Source organism: Hyaena hyaena, unplaced genomic scaffold (assembly GCF_003009895.1).
Source record: "Hyaena hyaena isolate Hyena2069 unplaced genomic scaffold, ASM300989v1 scaffold_553, whole genome shotgun sequence".
NCBI lineage: Eukaryota > Metazoa > Chordata > Mammalia > Carnivora > Hyaenidae > Hyaena > Hyaena hyaena.
The window spans coordinates 610,187-628,180 of record NW_024081184.1 but is presented as its reverse complement, the minus strand read 5'-3'; the positions used below and the strand labels follow the sequence as shown (position 1 = coordinate 628,180).

The 17,994-nt window shown below is 35.1% G+C and overlaps 1 protein-coding gene and 1 pseudogene across 8 annotated transcripts in view; one reads left to right on the top strand and one right to left on the bottom strand.

The window, feature by feature from the left end:
* Positions 1–17,994, top strand: part of BCAS3 (BCAS3 microtubule associated cell migration factor) — a 599,290-nt gene that overhangs the window by 186,595 nt on the left and 394,701 nt on the right. For all 8 annotated transcript variants that reach the window (XM_039255980.1, XM_039255983.1, XM_039255979.1 and 5 more), the window contains exon 13: positions 7,429–7,522. In XM_039255980.1, coding sequence (XP_039111911.1) covers positions 7,429–7,522 — 94 coding nt within the window. The remainder of the gene's footprint in view (positions 1–7,428; positions 7,523–17,994) is intronic.
* On the bottom strand, positions 15,574–16,079 carry LOC120247897 (annotated as a pseudogene).

Sequence of the window (17,994 nt, the reverse complement as noted above, 5' to 3'; positions counted from 1 at the left end):
CCGCGAGATCATGACCTAAGCGAAAGTCGGACGCTTAACCGACTAAGCCACCCAGGCGCCCCCCAACATTTTATTATAAAATAGGCTTTGTGTTAGATGATATTGTCCAGCTGTAAGCTAATGTGAGTGTTCTGAGCATGGTTAAAGTAGGGTAAGCTAAGTGTGTTGTTCGGTAGGGTAGGTGTATTAAATGCATTTTTGGCTTAAGATATTTTCAACTTATGATGGGTTTATTGTGATGTAACCTCCTTGTAAGTTGACTAACATCTGTATATAAATGCTATCTGATCTATATCCATGACTTCTCTTGTTGTAAGAGAAAGGAAAATATAAACTATACTGAGATACCGTTTGTCACCTGTGAGAATGAGGGAGATTCAAAAACAGTGTATTCTACATTTAACTTCTAATTTTGAAACAATGAATAGAGTCATAGTAATTTGCAGAAATATATTTGTGTGGTCTTTATCCAGGTTTCTCCAACTTCCCTATAATACTGACATCTTCTATAGCTGTAATACAATATTAAAACCAATATCAAGTCGACAAAGGCACATACTGTTCACTATAGACTTAGGATGCCTGGCTGGCTCAGTCAGTGGGGCGTGCAGCTCTTGATCTCACAACTGGTAGTTCAAGCCTCGCATTGGATGTGGAGATTGCTTAAAAATTAAATCTTTAAAAAAAATGTTACAGACCTTAGTCAACTCTCACTGTTTGTTTTACTTGCATTTATTTGTGTTTGTTCCTGGGTGTATATAGTTCTATAAACTTTTATTCCTTGTATAGATTCACATAATTAACACCACCCCTAAGATATAAGACTGTTCAACACATACCTTTTTGTATTCAGACTCATCCCTCAACCTACCCCCATCCTTTTCTCCCAACAACTATTATATATTCTCTTTCTCTATTATTTTGTGATTTATAGAATGGATATATGTGAAATCATATAGTATTATTACATTTTAAAGCTAAATTTTGGACTAAATTTGATATCTTTGAAGATAGTTTAGTTTGTTGAATGTAATTATTATCCCTCTGTAGTATTCCTGTGAATGGCTGTATCTATTTGTTCAACCATTCACTCATTGGAAGACATTTGAATTATTTCTAGCATTTTGCTATTATTAATAAAGCTGCTATGAACATTTATTAAAGACTTTTGTGTGATTTCTGTAGTTTTCATTTCTCTGTATTGAACGCCAAAGAGTATGATCGATGAATTTTATAAGTGCATATTTAGTTTTGTCAGAAACTGTTCAACTGCTTTGCAGAGGGGCTGAACTGGTTTACATTCCCTCCAGTAATGTATGATAGTTGGCAGTTTTCTCATCAGCCTCTATGGATGATGACAGATGTTTTAGGACATCTTTAAAATAGTGAAATAAATGAACTGTTAAGTCTAAATTCCACATCTAATGAAAGTACCTTTCAGGAATGAAGGGAATATAAAGACATTCTTATAAAAAGAAAAGCTAAATTAGACCCTAGCTTATCTACTCTTTATTTTATTTATTTAATTTTTAAAAATGTTTATTTTTGAGAGAGACAGAGCGAGTGAGCGAGTGCATGCACATAAATAGGGAGGGGCAGAGAGGGAGACACAGAATCCGAAACAGGATTCAGGCTCTGAGTTGTCAGCACAGAGCCTCATGCGGGGCTCGAACTCATGAACAACAAGATCATGACCTGAGCTGAAATTGGATGCTTAACTGACTGAGCCACCCAGGCGCCCCTATTTTTTAAAACATGTTTACTTAAATGTAAATTTGAGAGAGAGATAGTGTGTGTGTGAGAGCGAGTGAGGGCAGTAGCGGGGAAGGGCGGAGAGACGGGGGGAGAGAATCCCAAGCAGTCTCTGCTCTGCCAGCATAGAGCCTGATGTGGGGCTTGATCTTGGGAACTGTGAGATCAGGACCTGAGCCAAAAAGAAGAGTCGGATGCTTAACCGGCAAAACCACCCATGAACCCTTCAGATCTACTGTAAAAGAATGGATAAAGGAAGTTTTCTAAAGAAATTATAACAAAAAAAGGCTTGTAACTTTAGAAATAGAGAACAATGGGAGAGGTAAAAATAGAAGCATATATAATATATTGAGTTTCATAAGTTAAATTTGGTTGAAGCAAAAATTATAACACCTCATGACAACATATATAAAAATACTTAGGTACTTAATAGTTTTCAGAAAGTGGGGAAGTAAATTGAGCTTCATAAAAATGTTAAAATCTTGTACTAAATATCACTCCATCAGAAAAGTTAAAAGACAACCCACTAAAGGGGAAAAATATTTGGAAATTATATTTTTTATAGGAGACTAGTATCCAGAATATAGAAAGAACTCTGACAACTAAATAAAGAGATAGATAACCTAATTTTAATTTGAACCAAGATACAAATAAAGATTTTTCTGAAAAATATATACCAATGGCCAATAAACACATATGAGAGCCCTCATACACTGCTTGTGGGAATGTAAAATTGTGCAAGTGCTTTGGAAAACAGTTACCAAATGACTTAGCAATTTATCTTCTAGGTATACTCAAAAGAAATGAAAATATATGTCCACATATATGTATGTTCATAGCAGCATTATTTGCAATAGCCAAAAACTAGGAGCAACTTCAGTGTACTTCAACTGATTGGTAGATGGATAAGTAAAATGTGGTATGCATTTAGAATGTAATATTCTTCAGCAAGAAAAAGAAATGAAGCACTGTTTCATGTTGTAATGTGGGTGAGTCTTGAAAATATTAATTATACTTTGTGAAAGAAGCCAGTATCAAAAGAGTATATGTTGTATGATTCCATATATATGAAATGTCTAAAATTAAGAAATCAATAGAAAGAGAAAATAGATTATAGTTGCCCAGGAATGGGAGTTTGGAAGGAATGAGGAAATGTGGGGCAACTGTTAATAATTATGGGTTTCCCTTTATTGATGAAAATGTTCTCAATTTGATTGTGGCAATGGTTCTACAATTGTGTGAATATGCCATATATCCCCAAACAAACCTTTAGTAAACATTTAACAAGCATGGTTTAACACACTTTCCCAGATACTACTTCTATAAGACTTCTTTTTCTTGTTTTCCTCACTTAATACTTTGAAAGTCAATGGAACAACTAAAAAGAGAATAACTTATAATGCAAGTGTTCCCTCCAATTGTGATAAAATACACATAACATAAAAATTGGCATTTAGCCATTTTTTAAGATTACAATTCAGTGCATAAGTGTTTTTATAACATTGTGCAACCATCACTGTTACCTATTTCTAGAACTTCTTCATCACCTGGATTCATTAAATAGTAAATACTTACTCCCCAAATCCCTGTCCCCACAGTCCCTGGTAACCATCATTCTGATTTCTGCTTCCAGTAGGTTGCCCGTAATTAAAAAGATGTAGAATACAAAGTGTTGTAAAGGATGTAGAGAAATGGGAAACCTTACGCTTTATACTGGTGGAAATATAAAATGATGTAGGTACTTTGGAAAACAGTTTGTTAGTTTCTTTAAAAGTTCAGCATATGTTTACTATTTAACTGACCAGATTCACTTCTAAATATCTTTCCAAGAAAAATAAAAACACATTCACAAAAATATGTAAGTGAAAGAAAATAGAAGGCAAATTGCATGATTCTGTTTATATGAAAAATTGTCAAAAATTTTTAGAAAAGGCAAAAGAGATGAAGTATACATAGGGATTCTCTGGGGCTTAGGGTTGGAAATCTACTCTAAAGTTAATATGAAGACATTTTTGGGATGATGGAAGAAATCTAAATGGAGAATGTGGTAATGGGTACACAGCTGTATAAATTTGCTAAGCATTATCCACTTATGTATTTAAAATGGGTGATTTGAATGTATACATTTAGTGATGATTCGGGAATGACTATCTGTTATGCTGAAGAAGTACATAAGTAGATCTTGTCTCCAGAAAATGAATACATTACTAGAAAGAATTTTCAAAAATAACTAGGGACTCTGGAAAGCAACCAGAAACTAAGAATGAAAAGATAAGCATGTAAAGATTCTAGAGCTTGGATAATAGTAATAGGATAAAATGGGAATTTTGCATGAGGCTGCTCTTCTTCACATCTGCCTGGAGCTTGGTGAGCATGATTAGTTTTACCAGAGTAGAGTGGGCCATGTAAACAAGCTATTTCCCTTCTAGACAGGGGATTTACTTGATTTGGAGTAGTATATTAAAACCCAATCCCAAAAGTATTTGCACTAAAAACAGCAAACTTGGTAGGTGATGAGTAAGGGATGATGCGTAATTCTGCTGGCCTGAGATCGCAGTTCAGTTGGGGATTAATTTGAAGAACAGGAGAAAAAATGTTGGTGAAATATAAGCAGAGCCTCAGAGACCTTTGGGACAACATCAAGTGTACCAACATATGTGTAATTGGGATCTCAAAAAGAGAGGTGAGGAAGGGCCAGAAAAACATTTGAAGAAATGAAGTGTATAAATACTTACCTTTTTTTCCCCTTAATTTCTTTAAAAGGTAGACAGTTGTTTTAGGGAATAATTATAACATGTTTCTCAGTTGATAATACATATGACAACAGTAGCACAAAAGAATGGGGAGGAAATGCAGCTATGTTGGAGCAAGGAGCTATAATTTTTGCAGTTAAATTTGGAATTAACTGACAATCTTGTAATCTGTAGAGCACCTTGTAACATATACAGCATCCACTAAAAAATTAATCCAAAAAATTAACAGAGGAATTAAAATAGTAATATTAAAAATAACACAAAAGAAGAGGATAGAGGTACAGCAAACACCCGAGACAAAATAAATAGCAAAATGGCAGACCTAAATCCATTATGTGCATAATTATATTAACTATAAATGGACTCAAGTTAAAAGAGATTGATATCAGACCAGAATCATTCAGATTCAGAAACATAATTGGCTGAAGTAAAAGGATTGAGGAAGTGTACCATGCAAACAGTAATCATAATAGTACTGGAATGGCTATATTAATATCAGACAGATACTTTAGGTCAAGAAATATTGCCAGAGAAAAAGATATTTCATAATAATAAGAGGGTCAGTATAATAGGTAGATAAAGCAAGTATTAATATGTAAACAGCTACAGCATTGCCCAACAAACATTACACAAAAATCTGACAGATTGAAAGGAGAAATTATAGCTAACTAACATTTACAGCTTGAGATTTAAATACTGTGCTCTCAATAATAGGAAAAACTAGACAAAATTTGTGAAGATTTAGAAGACTTGGTTAACACTACCAACCAGCACAATGTAGCACTCCCCTCCAAACCTGTAGAATTTGCCTTCTTTTTCTTTAAATGTTTTTAAAAGTTTCATTATTTATTTTGAGAGAGAGAGAGGGAGAGAGAACTCCAACCAGGCTCTTTGCTGTGGCAGAGCCCCGACTTGGAGCTGGAACCCATGAACTGGGAGGCCCCAGCCAAAATCAAAAGTCAGACACTTAACTGACTGAGACACCCAGGTACCCCTAGAATTTGCATTATTTTCAAGAGCATCTGGAATGTTTTACAAGGTAGACCTTATGGTTGGGCAAAAAACAAATCTAAATATTATGAGAAGCATGTTTTCTGCAAACTATGGAAATCATTAACAGAATGGGACGCCTGAGAGGCTCCATCAGTTAAGCATCCACTCTTGATTTCGGCTCAGGTCATAATCGCATGGTTGCTGAGATCAAGTCCCACATCAGAATCCCATGCTGGCTAATTGGGAATCTCTCTCTCCCTCTCTCTCTGCCCCTCCTGTGTGCACCTGCTGTGGTCTCTCCCCCTCAAAAATAAATAAACATAAAAAAATGACAATGAAATTACGGAAATCTCCAAATATTTGGAAATAAAACACACCTATCAATAACTCATGGGTGGGAGAAGGAATCCCAAGGAAATCAGAAAATATTTGCAATGGAATACAAATAAAAAGTGAACATATTAGAATTTATTAAGTGCAGCTATTCTTTTGCATAGAGGGAGATTTATAGCTTTAAATGCTTATAGTAGGAAAGAAAAATGGTCTGAAACTAATCTTCATTTTTCCCTTTTTCTAATCTGAAAAAGAAGAGCAAATTATAACAAAGCAAAACAAATGAAGTAAATATGGACATTAGTCAACAAAATAGCAAACAGTGAAATATTGGGGAAAATCCAAAATTGATTCTTTGAAAAGATAAAAAAAATTGATCCTCAGAAAGTTAAAAATGGCATTATCATATGAACAGCAAACTGACTTCTGGGTTTATATGCAAAAGAATTCGGAGCAGGGTCTTGAGGCAATATTTACGCACCCATGTTCATTGCAGCATAGTCACAGTAGCGAGGATATGGAAGCAATCCATATATCTATCACTAGGTGAATGGATAAAGAAAAATCTGATATATACATACTATATAATAATATTATACAACCTTGAAATAGAAGGAACTCTTGTGACATATTACTACATTGACAAACCTTGAGGACATTTTGCTAAGGGAAATAAAGCCATCTCAAAAGTGTAAAAGTATATTCTTCCGGTTATTTTAACTCTCTAAAGTAGTCAAAATCATAAGAACAGAAAGTAGAAAGGTGGTTACCAATGTCTGGGGGGAGGGGGGAGGAAAAATCAGAGTTTAGTGGGTATAGAGTTTCAGTGTTGCAGATGAAAAAGTTCAAGAAATTTGTTACACAACAATGTGAATATACTTAATGGACTGAACACTTAAAAATTGTTAAGATGGTAATAAAGATCTATGCACAAAAATTGATAAATCAGTAGCTTCACTAAATTGTAGATTAGAATGAGAGCAATAGGTGAGAAAATTAAAGCATTAAGGTAATAAAGGATGACAAATCAGCCATTTCTATATAATGGATTGTTGTAATGGTTACAGTACTATATAAAATCATTGAGTTGTAAACACGAAATACGTGACTTAAGGTACATAAATTATACCTTTGTAAAGCTTTTCACACTAAAAGAAAAATTAACATTGTCAGTGTAGTACTAGTTCTGGTTTACTTCAGATTAAATTATTTATGTTTGAATATCATAATCCAGTAATGATCTACTCATGAGCAAGCATTTTCCAGCAGGTCGTAACATAATAAGAACTGTACGTTCCTGTTGTTGAATGTAGCTCTACATAGCTTATTTTATGCTTTTTGTTTTTTCTGAACCTTTACTTCAAGAAGTTGTTGTCTCTGTCCTCTACAGTAAAGCCCGTCAACTGTTTTTAGAGTTTATATGATTTATCTTCTGGAGTATATCTTTTCTTCCTTCCTAAAGTGGCATTCTTACCCATAGTGACAATAATCATCCAGTATAGTGAAAGCAGTCATGCATGTTTTTGCTCAGGGATATAGCTCAGTCTCAGTAATTGATGAGTAAAGTTTAACTTCCATTTGCCTTCTTTTTGTAAAGGTGCTTGTGAGCGAGGATTCTGACAGTGATGGTATCGTGGCCCACTTCCCTGCTCATGAGAAACCAGTGTGCTGTATGGCATTTAATACAAGTGGTATGTCCTTTTCCTTTTCATTTATGTCATGGGTTTTCAACCAGTTTTTTTTTTTGGACATGGAAAATATGAAAATATGGTATCTGACTTGTCATACTGTGTCGGTGTGTATCAGAAAAGTAAGTAGACTTCACTAAATGGTTCTTGAATGAGTGAATTTAAATTTTGTTGTTGTTGTTGTTTCTAGGAGAGAGAGAGAGAGACCGCGTGAGCAGGGGAGGGTCAGAGAGAGAGGGAGTCACAGACTGAAACAGGCTCCAGGCTCTGAGCTGGCAGTCAGCACAGAGCCCGATGCGGGGCTCGAACTCACGAACCGCGAGATCATGACCTAAGCGAAAGTCAGACGCTTAACCGACTAAGCCACCCAGGTGCCCCTTGAATGAATGAATTTAATATAAAAATTGAGGAGGTGGCCTGGGTGCGTCAGTCAAACATCTGACTTTGGCCCAGGTCATGATCTTGCTGTTCATGAATTCAATACTTGAATCAGGCTCTTTGCCAACAGCTCAGAGCCTAGAGCCCTCTTTGAATCTGGATCTCCCACTCTCTCTGCCCCTCCCCCACTCACCCTCTGTCTCTCAAGAATATATAAGTATTTAACCAAATAAATAAAAATTTAGAAACCTACTAAGCATTAGTTTTGCTCTCAGTAAAGAGGTAATTGAGTATCAGCAGTAGGTAAACTGTGCTATTGAGTTGCATTCATTTCTGTATTAAAATTAAGCCAAGAACTTCAGTATTCCAGACTACATATTAATGTATGTAAGTGGCACTTTCTTTGTAATTTAAAATTTCTTTTTCACTTTGTAGTATATTATAAAGTATTTGCTTGTATTTTTCCCTGTGTTTTGGTAGTGGTTTTTGCTTTTTTACTTATTCTTAAGGCATTTGATAAGGTGTGATGTTATAGTAATGTGGAATGTCATACTACTTTCTTTTTTTTTCTCCAAACTTTCTGTTATTTAAAGTTTGGACATCAAGGGGCGCCTGGGTGGCTTAGTCGGTTAAGCGTCCGACTTTCGCTTGGGTCATGATCTCGCGGTTCGTGGGTTCGAGCTCCGCGTCGGGCTCTGTGCTGACTGCCAGCCCAGAGCCTGGAGCCTGTTTCAGAGTCTGTGATTCCCTCTCTCTCTGACCCTCCCCTGCTCACGCTGTCTCTCTCTCTCTCCTAGAAATAAATAAAACATTAAAAAAAAAAAATTAAAGTTTGGACATCAAAATAGAGTTAAAAGATAGTATAGTAATGACCTATGGATCACTACCTTGATTAAATAGGTGTTCACATTTAATGTGTATAATAAATAAATATATGTATAGGTATATGTATACTTATGTATATATGCTTGTTTACCCACGTATGTATAATATATGTACATAGGTATGTGTAGTTTGTTGAATCATTTGAATGTAAGTTACATATGTGATGACAGTTTAACCACTACAAATTAATCATGCTTTCCTAATAGTGACTTTTTCCCATGTAGCCAGATACTACGTTGTAGTTTAGAAAAGGTAACACATTATACTGTTTAATATCCAAGATATAAAGTTTCCCAATTGTCTCAAAAGTGTATCCTGCAAAATATATAATACTGTATTTGATCACATGGCTATGTTAGTAGCCCCTCAAAATATATCATATTGGAGATAGGTTTTTCTTATGGAGATTAGCAAGTAATCTACAGAGTGTTATTTTGGCTACATTTCTTTTTATCTATTTCTTTTTTATTTTAGAGAGAGTGTGAGTGGGAGAGAGGGGCAGAAGGAGGGAGGGAGGGAGGGAGAGAGAAAGAGAGAGAGAATCCCAAGCTGACTCCATGCTTAGCATGGAGCCCAACACTGGGCTTGATCCCACGACTCTGGGATCATGACCCGAGCTGAAATCAAGGGCCAGACACTCAACTGGCTGAAGCCCCTTGGCTTCATTTCTGAAACAACTTTTTACTTAATAGTTGTATTGGAGAATGGTGGTTTTTCTCATATCATGTTTTCTGCAAGATTAACTACTGTTCTATAGAAAAATAGTTTTCTCTCATCAACCAGGAATAAACCATAGTTCTCTTGTATGTAAAAGGCAGTATAAATGCTTAATTCTTTCCCTTTACTTATCAATTTTCATGGTTAGGAATTGGTTTAGTACTTATAGTGGTGTAATTCCATTCCAATGTAGTAATTTTTAAAATACTGTGTTTTTAAGTAAAAGATAAAATTGCTCTTTTGCTTTCAGAGCTGAAATAGTCTTCATAAACTTACAATCTTTTTAGATCTTATCCCTTTGGTTGATGGATCTGAAGAGATTGTCATTTTCATCTTACTCTGCAGAAATGATCCTATCAGTTAAAATTGATGGAAAGACCCATCTTTTTTTTTCCCTTTTCATCTTTTCAAATAAAGAATGATGGTAAGAGGATAATATAAAGCATTGTGAATAATCTTCCTTCTAGTATCTTAATTAGTCATTTTTGATAGAGAGGAAGATTTTTGTAGTGATTGTTGATCAGTAGGATTGATTTAATTAATGAAGACAAAGATTTATGGAAATGCTCTGAATGTTATGGGAATTAAGTTAAGTTTGAAGAAACAATCTGGAAGTTATGTCACTTACAGCACTCTACTTGGAGTAACCAGTATGACTCAGTTTGATGGTCCATCTGTTATGTCAAATCTCCTTTGTATTAATGTATATTTTATATCTCCATAGTCAGTGTACTTTAGACATTGGAAGCTGTACTTTTTCCTGCCTGTGGCTTTCCATTGTAACAAGTACATACTATTTAACTTAAAAGAATATTGTAGTTATCCCTGTCATTGTCTAGCAGTGAAGTCTAGAAAACCACAGTTTACTATAATTTCATACTTTTTACATACATTTTTTATTCGATTTCTATTTGAACTCCCAAATCTGTGTTTTTATGGTAATATTAAACATTTTCATATTTATACCTTCTGTTTTGTATTCTCAGAGTATTAGTTGTATAACTCTATGATATAATTTATCTTGAAGTAATCATTTGTTTAAATACCTGTCTTCCTACCTAACCTCTTAGTTCCAGTTTACATTATTAGAGTTCACTCTTGGTGTTGTACATTTTGTCAATTTTGGCAAATATGTAATGACACATGTCTGCTATTATACAGAGTAGGTTCACTGCCCTAAAACCCCCCTTAGCTCTGCCCGTTCATCCCTGCCTTCCTCAACCCCTGGCAAGCAGTGATCTTTTTACTTTTTCCATAGTTTGTTTCATTTTCCAGAATGTTACATAGCTGGAATCTTACTGTATATAGTCATCTCAGATTGGCTTCCTTCAGTTCCTGATAAGCAGTTAAGGCTCCTCCAGGTCTTTTTATGCCTTGATTGCTCATTTCTTTTTAGTGCTGAATAACATTCCGTTGTGTGGACATACCATAGTTTACTTGCCATTTGTGTATCTTCTTTGATGAGGTGCCTGTTCAGATCTTTTTTTTTCCATTTTTTAATTGGGTTGTTCATTTTTAAATTGTTGAATTTTAAGAGTTCTTTGTTTATTTTGGATAGCAGTCTTGTTTAGGATACTGATATCAAAAAGGTTTATGGTCCCTAGAGACTCCATCCATATTGCCTGGCTCAGTCTTGGTGATTAAGTTAACAAGGGACAGTCTTTCCACATGGAATCTGTTGGTGTGATAGGGACTTAAAGCAAGGAAGGAAAATCCTTTGTGGAGTAAGGACAGAATGCTATGAGATGAATATTTACTTTGGCTATTGGGGAAAGTTCCTCAGAATGAAGTCAATTCTAAATTGAAACCTAAAAGATGATTAGCTGGGAAATAATGATTCTGTGTCTGGTATAGAAATAAATATTAGTTGAATGAATGCGGCAAGAAAAATATGGCACATTCGACATAGATTGTGCAGCAGAGTCTATACAGTGGACTCATCCATTTATTATGTGGCAGGTATATTTTTCAGTGTGTCATCATTTCTGCAACATTTTATAAATGCTTTGTACGTGTTTAAATATTTGAATTAAATGGAGAGTTCATAACTCAGCAACCACTCACAAAATTGGTTTGCAAAATCTTTCATAGAAGATGGTGGAGATTGCATGCAGCCCCTTGCAATTTATCTTAGTAATTTACTGTTCAGCTCTGAGTGTTTTTGCTACTCAGAATATGACTGTTATTGCTTGAGTATAAGCAAGTGTATCTATAAAAGATTCAATTCTCAGTGATTTGAAAGCCTTGACTTTTTTTTTTTTTTTTTTTTTTAAGCTGGTCACTACCTGAATTGTTACTTATAGAGTGACATTGGGTTTAGCTGTGGTTGCTAAGTATTATTCAGCTCATATGTGACATTTTATTTTACTTGTCTAGTTTCTGTATTATATTGCATGTTTTATCCTAACCCTCTCAGATTGAGACATATATACCTAGGTACATATGAAATGTTTGAAGCAAGAGGCTGCATTGCCCTTTGTAAATGCATGGCTACCTTAGTAGTTATTTTTCTCCCTGTACTTATTTATGTTATCGTTTTAAAAAATACTTTTGGGAGATCAAATGAGGTATTTTCTATTGATCTTTCAATCCTCCAATGTTATAAAGTGACACAGTTTTCTGCTCTCTGGTTGAATTGGTTTTATTAGCTTCTGAACATTTATTAATTGGTATTTTGTAGAAAGATGTATAATTTAAATGGGCATTAATACCGTACTTACGATTTTTTTTTTTACTTAAATTGGCCTTTTCAAAATACAACTGTAGGTCCTCTAGTAACACCTTCCAGTTTTTCTTCAACATGTATCCATACATGTTTCTAAATTTATTTATATCAATAAGTTTTAAATGTTTTTGCTCCTCCAATAATTCTCTTACTTAGTTAAAGGCTTTTTCACAAGGTATGTAATGTGGCCAGTAATAACACTAGTGCTTGTTAGAATACTTTTTACAAGTTTTGGGAAGTTCATTAAAAATAGGCAGAACAAAACATACCAACATTGATTGTGTTTTTGTTTTTAAACCTGATCATTCTGTAACCACTTTACCTGAACATATCACATATCCCTGTTATACTTAACAATATAAATAAATTTCTTAGTATTTTTTTTAGAGAGGCATATTTTTGGATGACAGAATTATTAAGATGTCCTAGAAATACATTAGAATTCAAAAAGAAACCAGACCTGTTGTGCACCTTCTGAGAAATGTTAAAAACAATGTAAAATGTACATGATGAAATAGCACTCCAAAGTGAATTAAGTAGAAAATGTAGCTTGTTTGGGTGGTATGCAGTTCAGTTTTGTATGGGACCTATTCAGCCAAGAAATTAAGGGATGCCATTAAATGACTTTGTGAAACTTCTAGTTCAGCAGCTGCATTCAGTTTGTTTTTCAATTTATCCTTCCCATTCTTGTTTATTAGCTGTGACTCTGAGTCCTGAATTAAAACAAATATTTTAATGGCAACATTTATGATTTGTTTGGAAGTGCCAGAGAGGCCTCTGGTGCTTAGATCTGGGTAGGTTCGATATGGGTGGTGTAAAATTTGTGGTCTCAATGATTTAGATACACAATGAGTAACATTTTCTAGGGAGCTTTTTTTTTTTTTTTTAAATTAATGAACTTCAATTTTGGGGGGCAGTTTCAGGTTCACAGCAAAATTGGAAAGTCCAGAGAACTCTCAATCCTTCCCTCACTCCAAATCTCCTACACTATTGGCATTCCACAACCATGGTAGTTTTGTTACAGTTTGATGAACATATATTGACCCAATCGTTATCAGCCAGTGTCTCTGGTTTACACTGGGGTTCCCTCTTGGTGTCCACACATTCTGTTTTGACAAGTTAATATTGACATGTGTCTACCTTAATAGTATAGTTTCATTGCCTAAATGTTTTTCATCATGTTTGGGATGTTGTTATTTCTTTAATCATTCTTTCTGCCTCTTTTCCCCTCTTTCACCTTCTGGGACTCCTGCTACTCCTAGATTAATCTTGGTGGTGTCTCATAGGTCTCAGGGGCTCTATTCATTTTTCTTCATTCTTTTTTTCCTCAAACTAGATAATCTCAGTTGGTTTCTTCTGCCACGTTCAAGTCCACGATTTGAGCCCCTCTACTGAATTTTTCAATTTAGGTATTGTACTTTTGAACTCCAGAATTTATGTTTATTTCCTTTTTTTAAATAATAATATCTCTTTATTGATATCCTCTGCTTGGTGAGACATTGTTTTCACACTTTCCTTTAATTGTCGACATGCTTTCTCTGCATCCTTGCTGGCATTTGGTATTCTTGCCAATTTTTAATTTTATAAATACTTGATAGGGGACTTCTGTAAGAGAGGTGATTTGGAAATCTTTTTTCCCAGTCAGAAGTTTCTATTTTTATCTTTTTAGCAGAGTCTTTTGCAGAACAAAATTGTTTACTTTTTGTCAAATCCAATAAAAAAATGTCAATTGTGTTTTTGTGTTCCTGCCTAAGAAATGTGCACTAGTCTGGGGCCTGAAGATTTTTCTCCTATGTGATTTTCTAATAGTTTTCCAGTTTTACATTTTATATTTAAATGTATTTTTATTATTTTTTTAATTTTTATTAATCTGTTAACGTTTATTTTATTTTTGAGAGAGAGAGAGAGAGAAGGAGGAGCAGAGAGAGAGAGAGGGAGACAAAGGATCTGAAGTGGGCTCTGCACTGAAAGCAGAGTCTGATGCAGGGATTGAACTCGCAAACCAAGAGATCATGACCAGAGCTGAAGTCAGATGTTCAACTGACTGAGTCACCTAGGCACCCCTACATTTTATATTCAAATTTATGGCCCAAATGGTTATTTTTTGTATAATGTACTGGATTAGGTCATGGTCTTTTTTTTGTTTGTTTATGGATATCCATTTTGATACTTTATCATTTTTTTTCAAAATACCATTGTTTCTCTGATGAGTTTCTTTTGCACTTTTTTTCCATTAAAGTAGCATACTTTTTGGGCTGTTTCTGGATTCTCTGATAAAGATGAGTTTTTAGCTCTTTTCTGTATGGGAATATCTGTATTTTGCCCATAATTTTCAGGCATGTTTTGAATAGATAGTTTTCGATAGTTATTTATTTTTCAGCAACTGCCAGCACTCTTTCTTTGTTCACAGCTTTTATCTAGTATTATTAATCTCAACCCTCTTGATTAGTTGGGTACAGAGTTGCATTTTTGTGGGGGGCAGCACCCTAATCTGTAGTATCAACTCAAATACAGCCACTGAAAATTTTTAAAAAGATTGCTTTGTTCTCTTTGCCTTCACATATTGTGGATTCTTCTTCCCCCAGCTGTTCTGCCTGATGTAAGAGCTACTAGTTTTATTTATGTTTTTCTTTTTAATTGAATTTTGAGATAGGTTTTCTAAAACTTTGTTTTTGTTTTTGTTACAGGGTTAAAACAGTCTCTCTCTTTACAAGAATCATCTCTGTTTTATTTATTCTACAGAGTAATGACTTAAATTGAATACATTTGGGCATAGTAAATATTTGACATGAAAAGTAACCAGAAAAGGTGTCAGAGAGGTGACCTGTAAGAGACATTACAAACATTTCTGTTTGTAACCAGAAAAGGTGTCAGAAAAAATAGCAGCTCAGGGTGCTTGGGTGGCTCAGTCGGTTAAGCAGCCGACTTTGGCCCAGGTCATGATCTCATGGTTTGTGGGTTCGAGCCCAGTGTCGGGCTCTGTGCTGACAGCTCAGAGCCTGGAGCCTGCTTTGGATTCTGTGTCTCCCTCTCTCTGCCCCTTCCCTGTTTGAGCTCTGTCTCTCAAAAATTAAATGTAAAAAAAAAATTCAAAAAATAGCAGCTCATCTGACACATAATAACTAGAAAATATTCTTCCGTGGATCATTTAAGTGTTACAAATCCTGAGAATGTTATACACATAACAAACTAGGTACTACATATAATTAAATCTTGCTTGCAAATCATCCATTAAAAAATGCTTTGAGGTACAGATCACCTATGTATTAAACATGAGTCTTTTACCTTTTCCAAAGAATTTAAATAAATATATCAAATAATTAAAGTTAAGTGGTTCTTAAAACAGCTATCAGTCAGGTTCAAGGACACACTGTTCCACATTTCCCATAAATTGGGGTTTTCCATTGCAGCTGCTCTTTGTCATTTATCTGTTTGATATCTTCCTCTGTTGAGTGGGTTCCTTCAGATATGTAGATTTCCAGCTTATGTTTAAACAGTAAACACTGCTGAAGTTTTTTATCTGCACAGCCAGATAAGGCTTGCCAAAGAGCAGTGAGGCACTGTTGGAGTGAATCTGATAGTAACCAAATAGTCTTTGTTTATCTCCTCAACCTCCACACCACCTTCCCTTACCACTTCCAGTTCTTCTAAGGTTTTGGGCTTCTCTGGGTCCCAGATGGTTTGAATCAAATCATAAACCTCTGGCACTTTCTCTTCCTTCTCTTCCATGATCCGGGGCTGTCTGTGCCTCGCCACCCCCCCCCCCCCCCCCCCCCCCGCCCCCAGCTCAAAGAGGCTGGAGAGCCACAGGTGTCTGTTCAGCATCCAGGCAAACAGCCCAAACACCCACTCCATCCTCACGCTCCGCCATCCCTCCAGTCTCTTTCAATTTTACAAATTCAAACCAAAATTCTGTTTGCTGGTCATCTGAGTGGGTAAAATGTTCTCAGGGACCGTATTTTAGATAGTAACCTGTGTACACATAGTTGCTTGGGCTGCTGTAACCACATCCCATAGATGTGGTAGTTTAAACAACAGAAGCTTTTTTCCCCTCACAGTTATAAGGCTTGAAGCCTGAGATCAGAGTTCCAGCTTGATTTGGTTTCTAGTGAGGTCTTTCTTCCTGACTAACAAATAGTTGCCTTCTCGATGTGCCTTCACGTGGCTTTTCTTTGGTGCAAGAGAGTGCGCAGAGAGAGAAAGAGCTAGTTCTATGGTGTGTGTGTGTCTCTTTCTTTTTAAATTGAAGTATCATTGACATACAGTGTTATATTGGTTGCAGGTGTATAACATCTTGATTTGACAATTCTATACATTACTTGGTGCTCACTATAATAAATGCAGTCACTATCTGTCACCACACAAAGTTATTACAATAATATTGGCTACATTCCCTATGCTATACTTTTCATCTCTCTGTCTTATCTATTTTATAACTAGAAGTTTGTATCTCATAATCTTTATCTAATTTGCCCATCCCCCTTACCTCCCCTCTGGCAAGCACCAGTTCTCTATATTCAAGATTCTGGTTTTTTTTGTTTGTTTGTTTGTTTATCCGTTCATTTGTGTCACTTTTTAGATTCTACATTTAAGTAAGATCATATAGTGTTTGTCTTTCTGTGTCTTATTTCACTTAGCATAATCCTTCTAGGTCCATCCATGTTGTTGTAAGTTGCAAAATTTAATTCTTTTTTATGGCTGAGTAATATTCCTTATTTTATACGTAAATATATATAACATCTTTATCCATTCATCTGTCAATGGACACTTGGATTGCTTCCATATCTTGGCTATTATAAACAATGCTATAGCAAACATAGGGTTGCATATATTTGAATTAGTATTTTTGTTTTCTTTAGGTAAATGCCCAGTCGTGGAATTACTAGATCATATGGTTGTTTTGTTATTAATTTTTTTAAAAACTTCCATACTATTTTGCATAAATGTTGCACCAATTTACCTTTCCCACCAATAGTGTACACAAGTTTGTGGTGTGTCTTTTCTATGAGGACACTATCGTATCAGATCTGGGTCTCACCCTATGACCTAATTGAAACTTAATTACATCCTTAGAGACCCAACCTCTAAATATAGCTTTGGGGTTTTAGAGTTTCAGTATATGAATTTAAGGGCTACACTGGTATTTAATTCATAACAGATTTGGTTACTCTTAGCTTAAAAAAAAATTCTTATTTGGTCATAGCCCAATTTGAGGTTGTTCTGTGTGTGATTGTCGTATCAAACTTTTTCCATGTATTTAGTTTCATTTTAAGATGCTCAGATATTTTATAAGAAATGTTAAATGTTAATGATCTCTTCATCTTGTGTTGTCCAAAAGTATTATAGTCTGGCACAGCTTTACTGCTTTAATTGGTTCTACTACCTTTTTCTCCAATATTTAGCCATATTATTTTTCAGCTCCTTAAACATTTTGTATCATTTTCTCTCCACCTGAAATCCTCTTTTACCAGAGCAACTTATTTATCTCTTGAGTCCCATTTTTACTTGTCATTTTGTGAAGACCTGCCTGACCCTAAACAAAATTTCATGTCCCCCCCTCACCTTGCTGCTTAATTGGGCAAGTTACTTAATATGCTTGGATTCCCCCCCTGCCCACCCCTAGTATTTCAGTTTTCTTATCAATGAAATGAGGGGTGATAATGATTTCTAAAACAATACCAAAAACATAGTGACACTCCAGAAATTTAGCTGTTGCTGTTTTCAGTGTTATTAACCTCCCTCATCCTAGTTTAAATTTATGTATACCCCA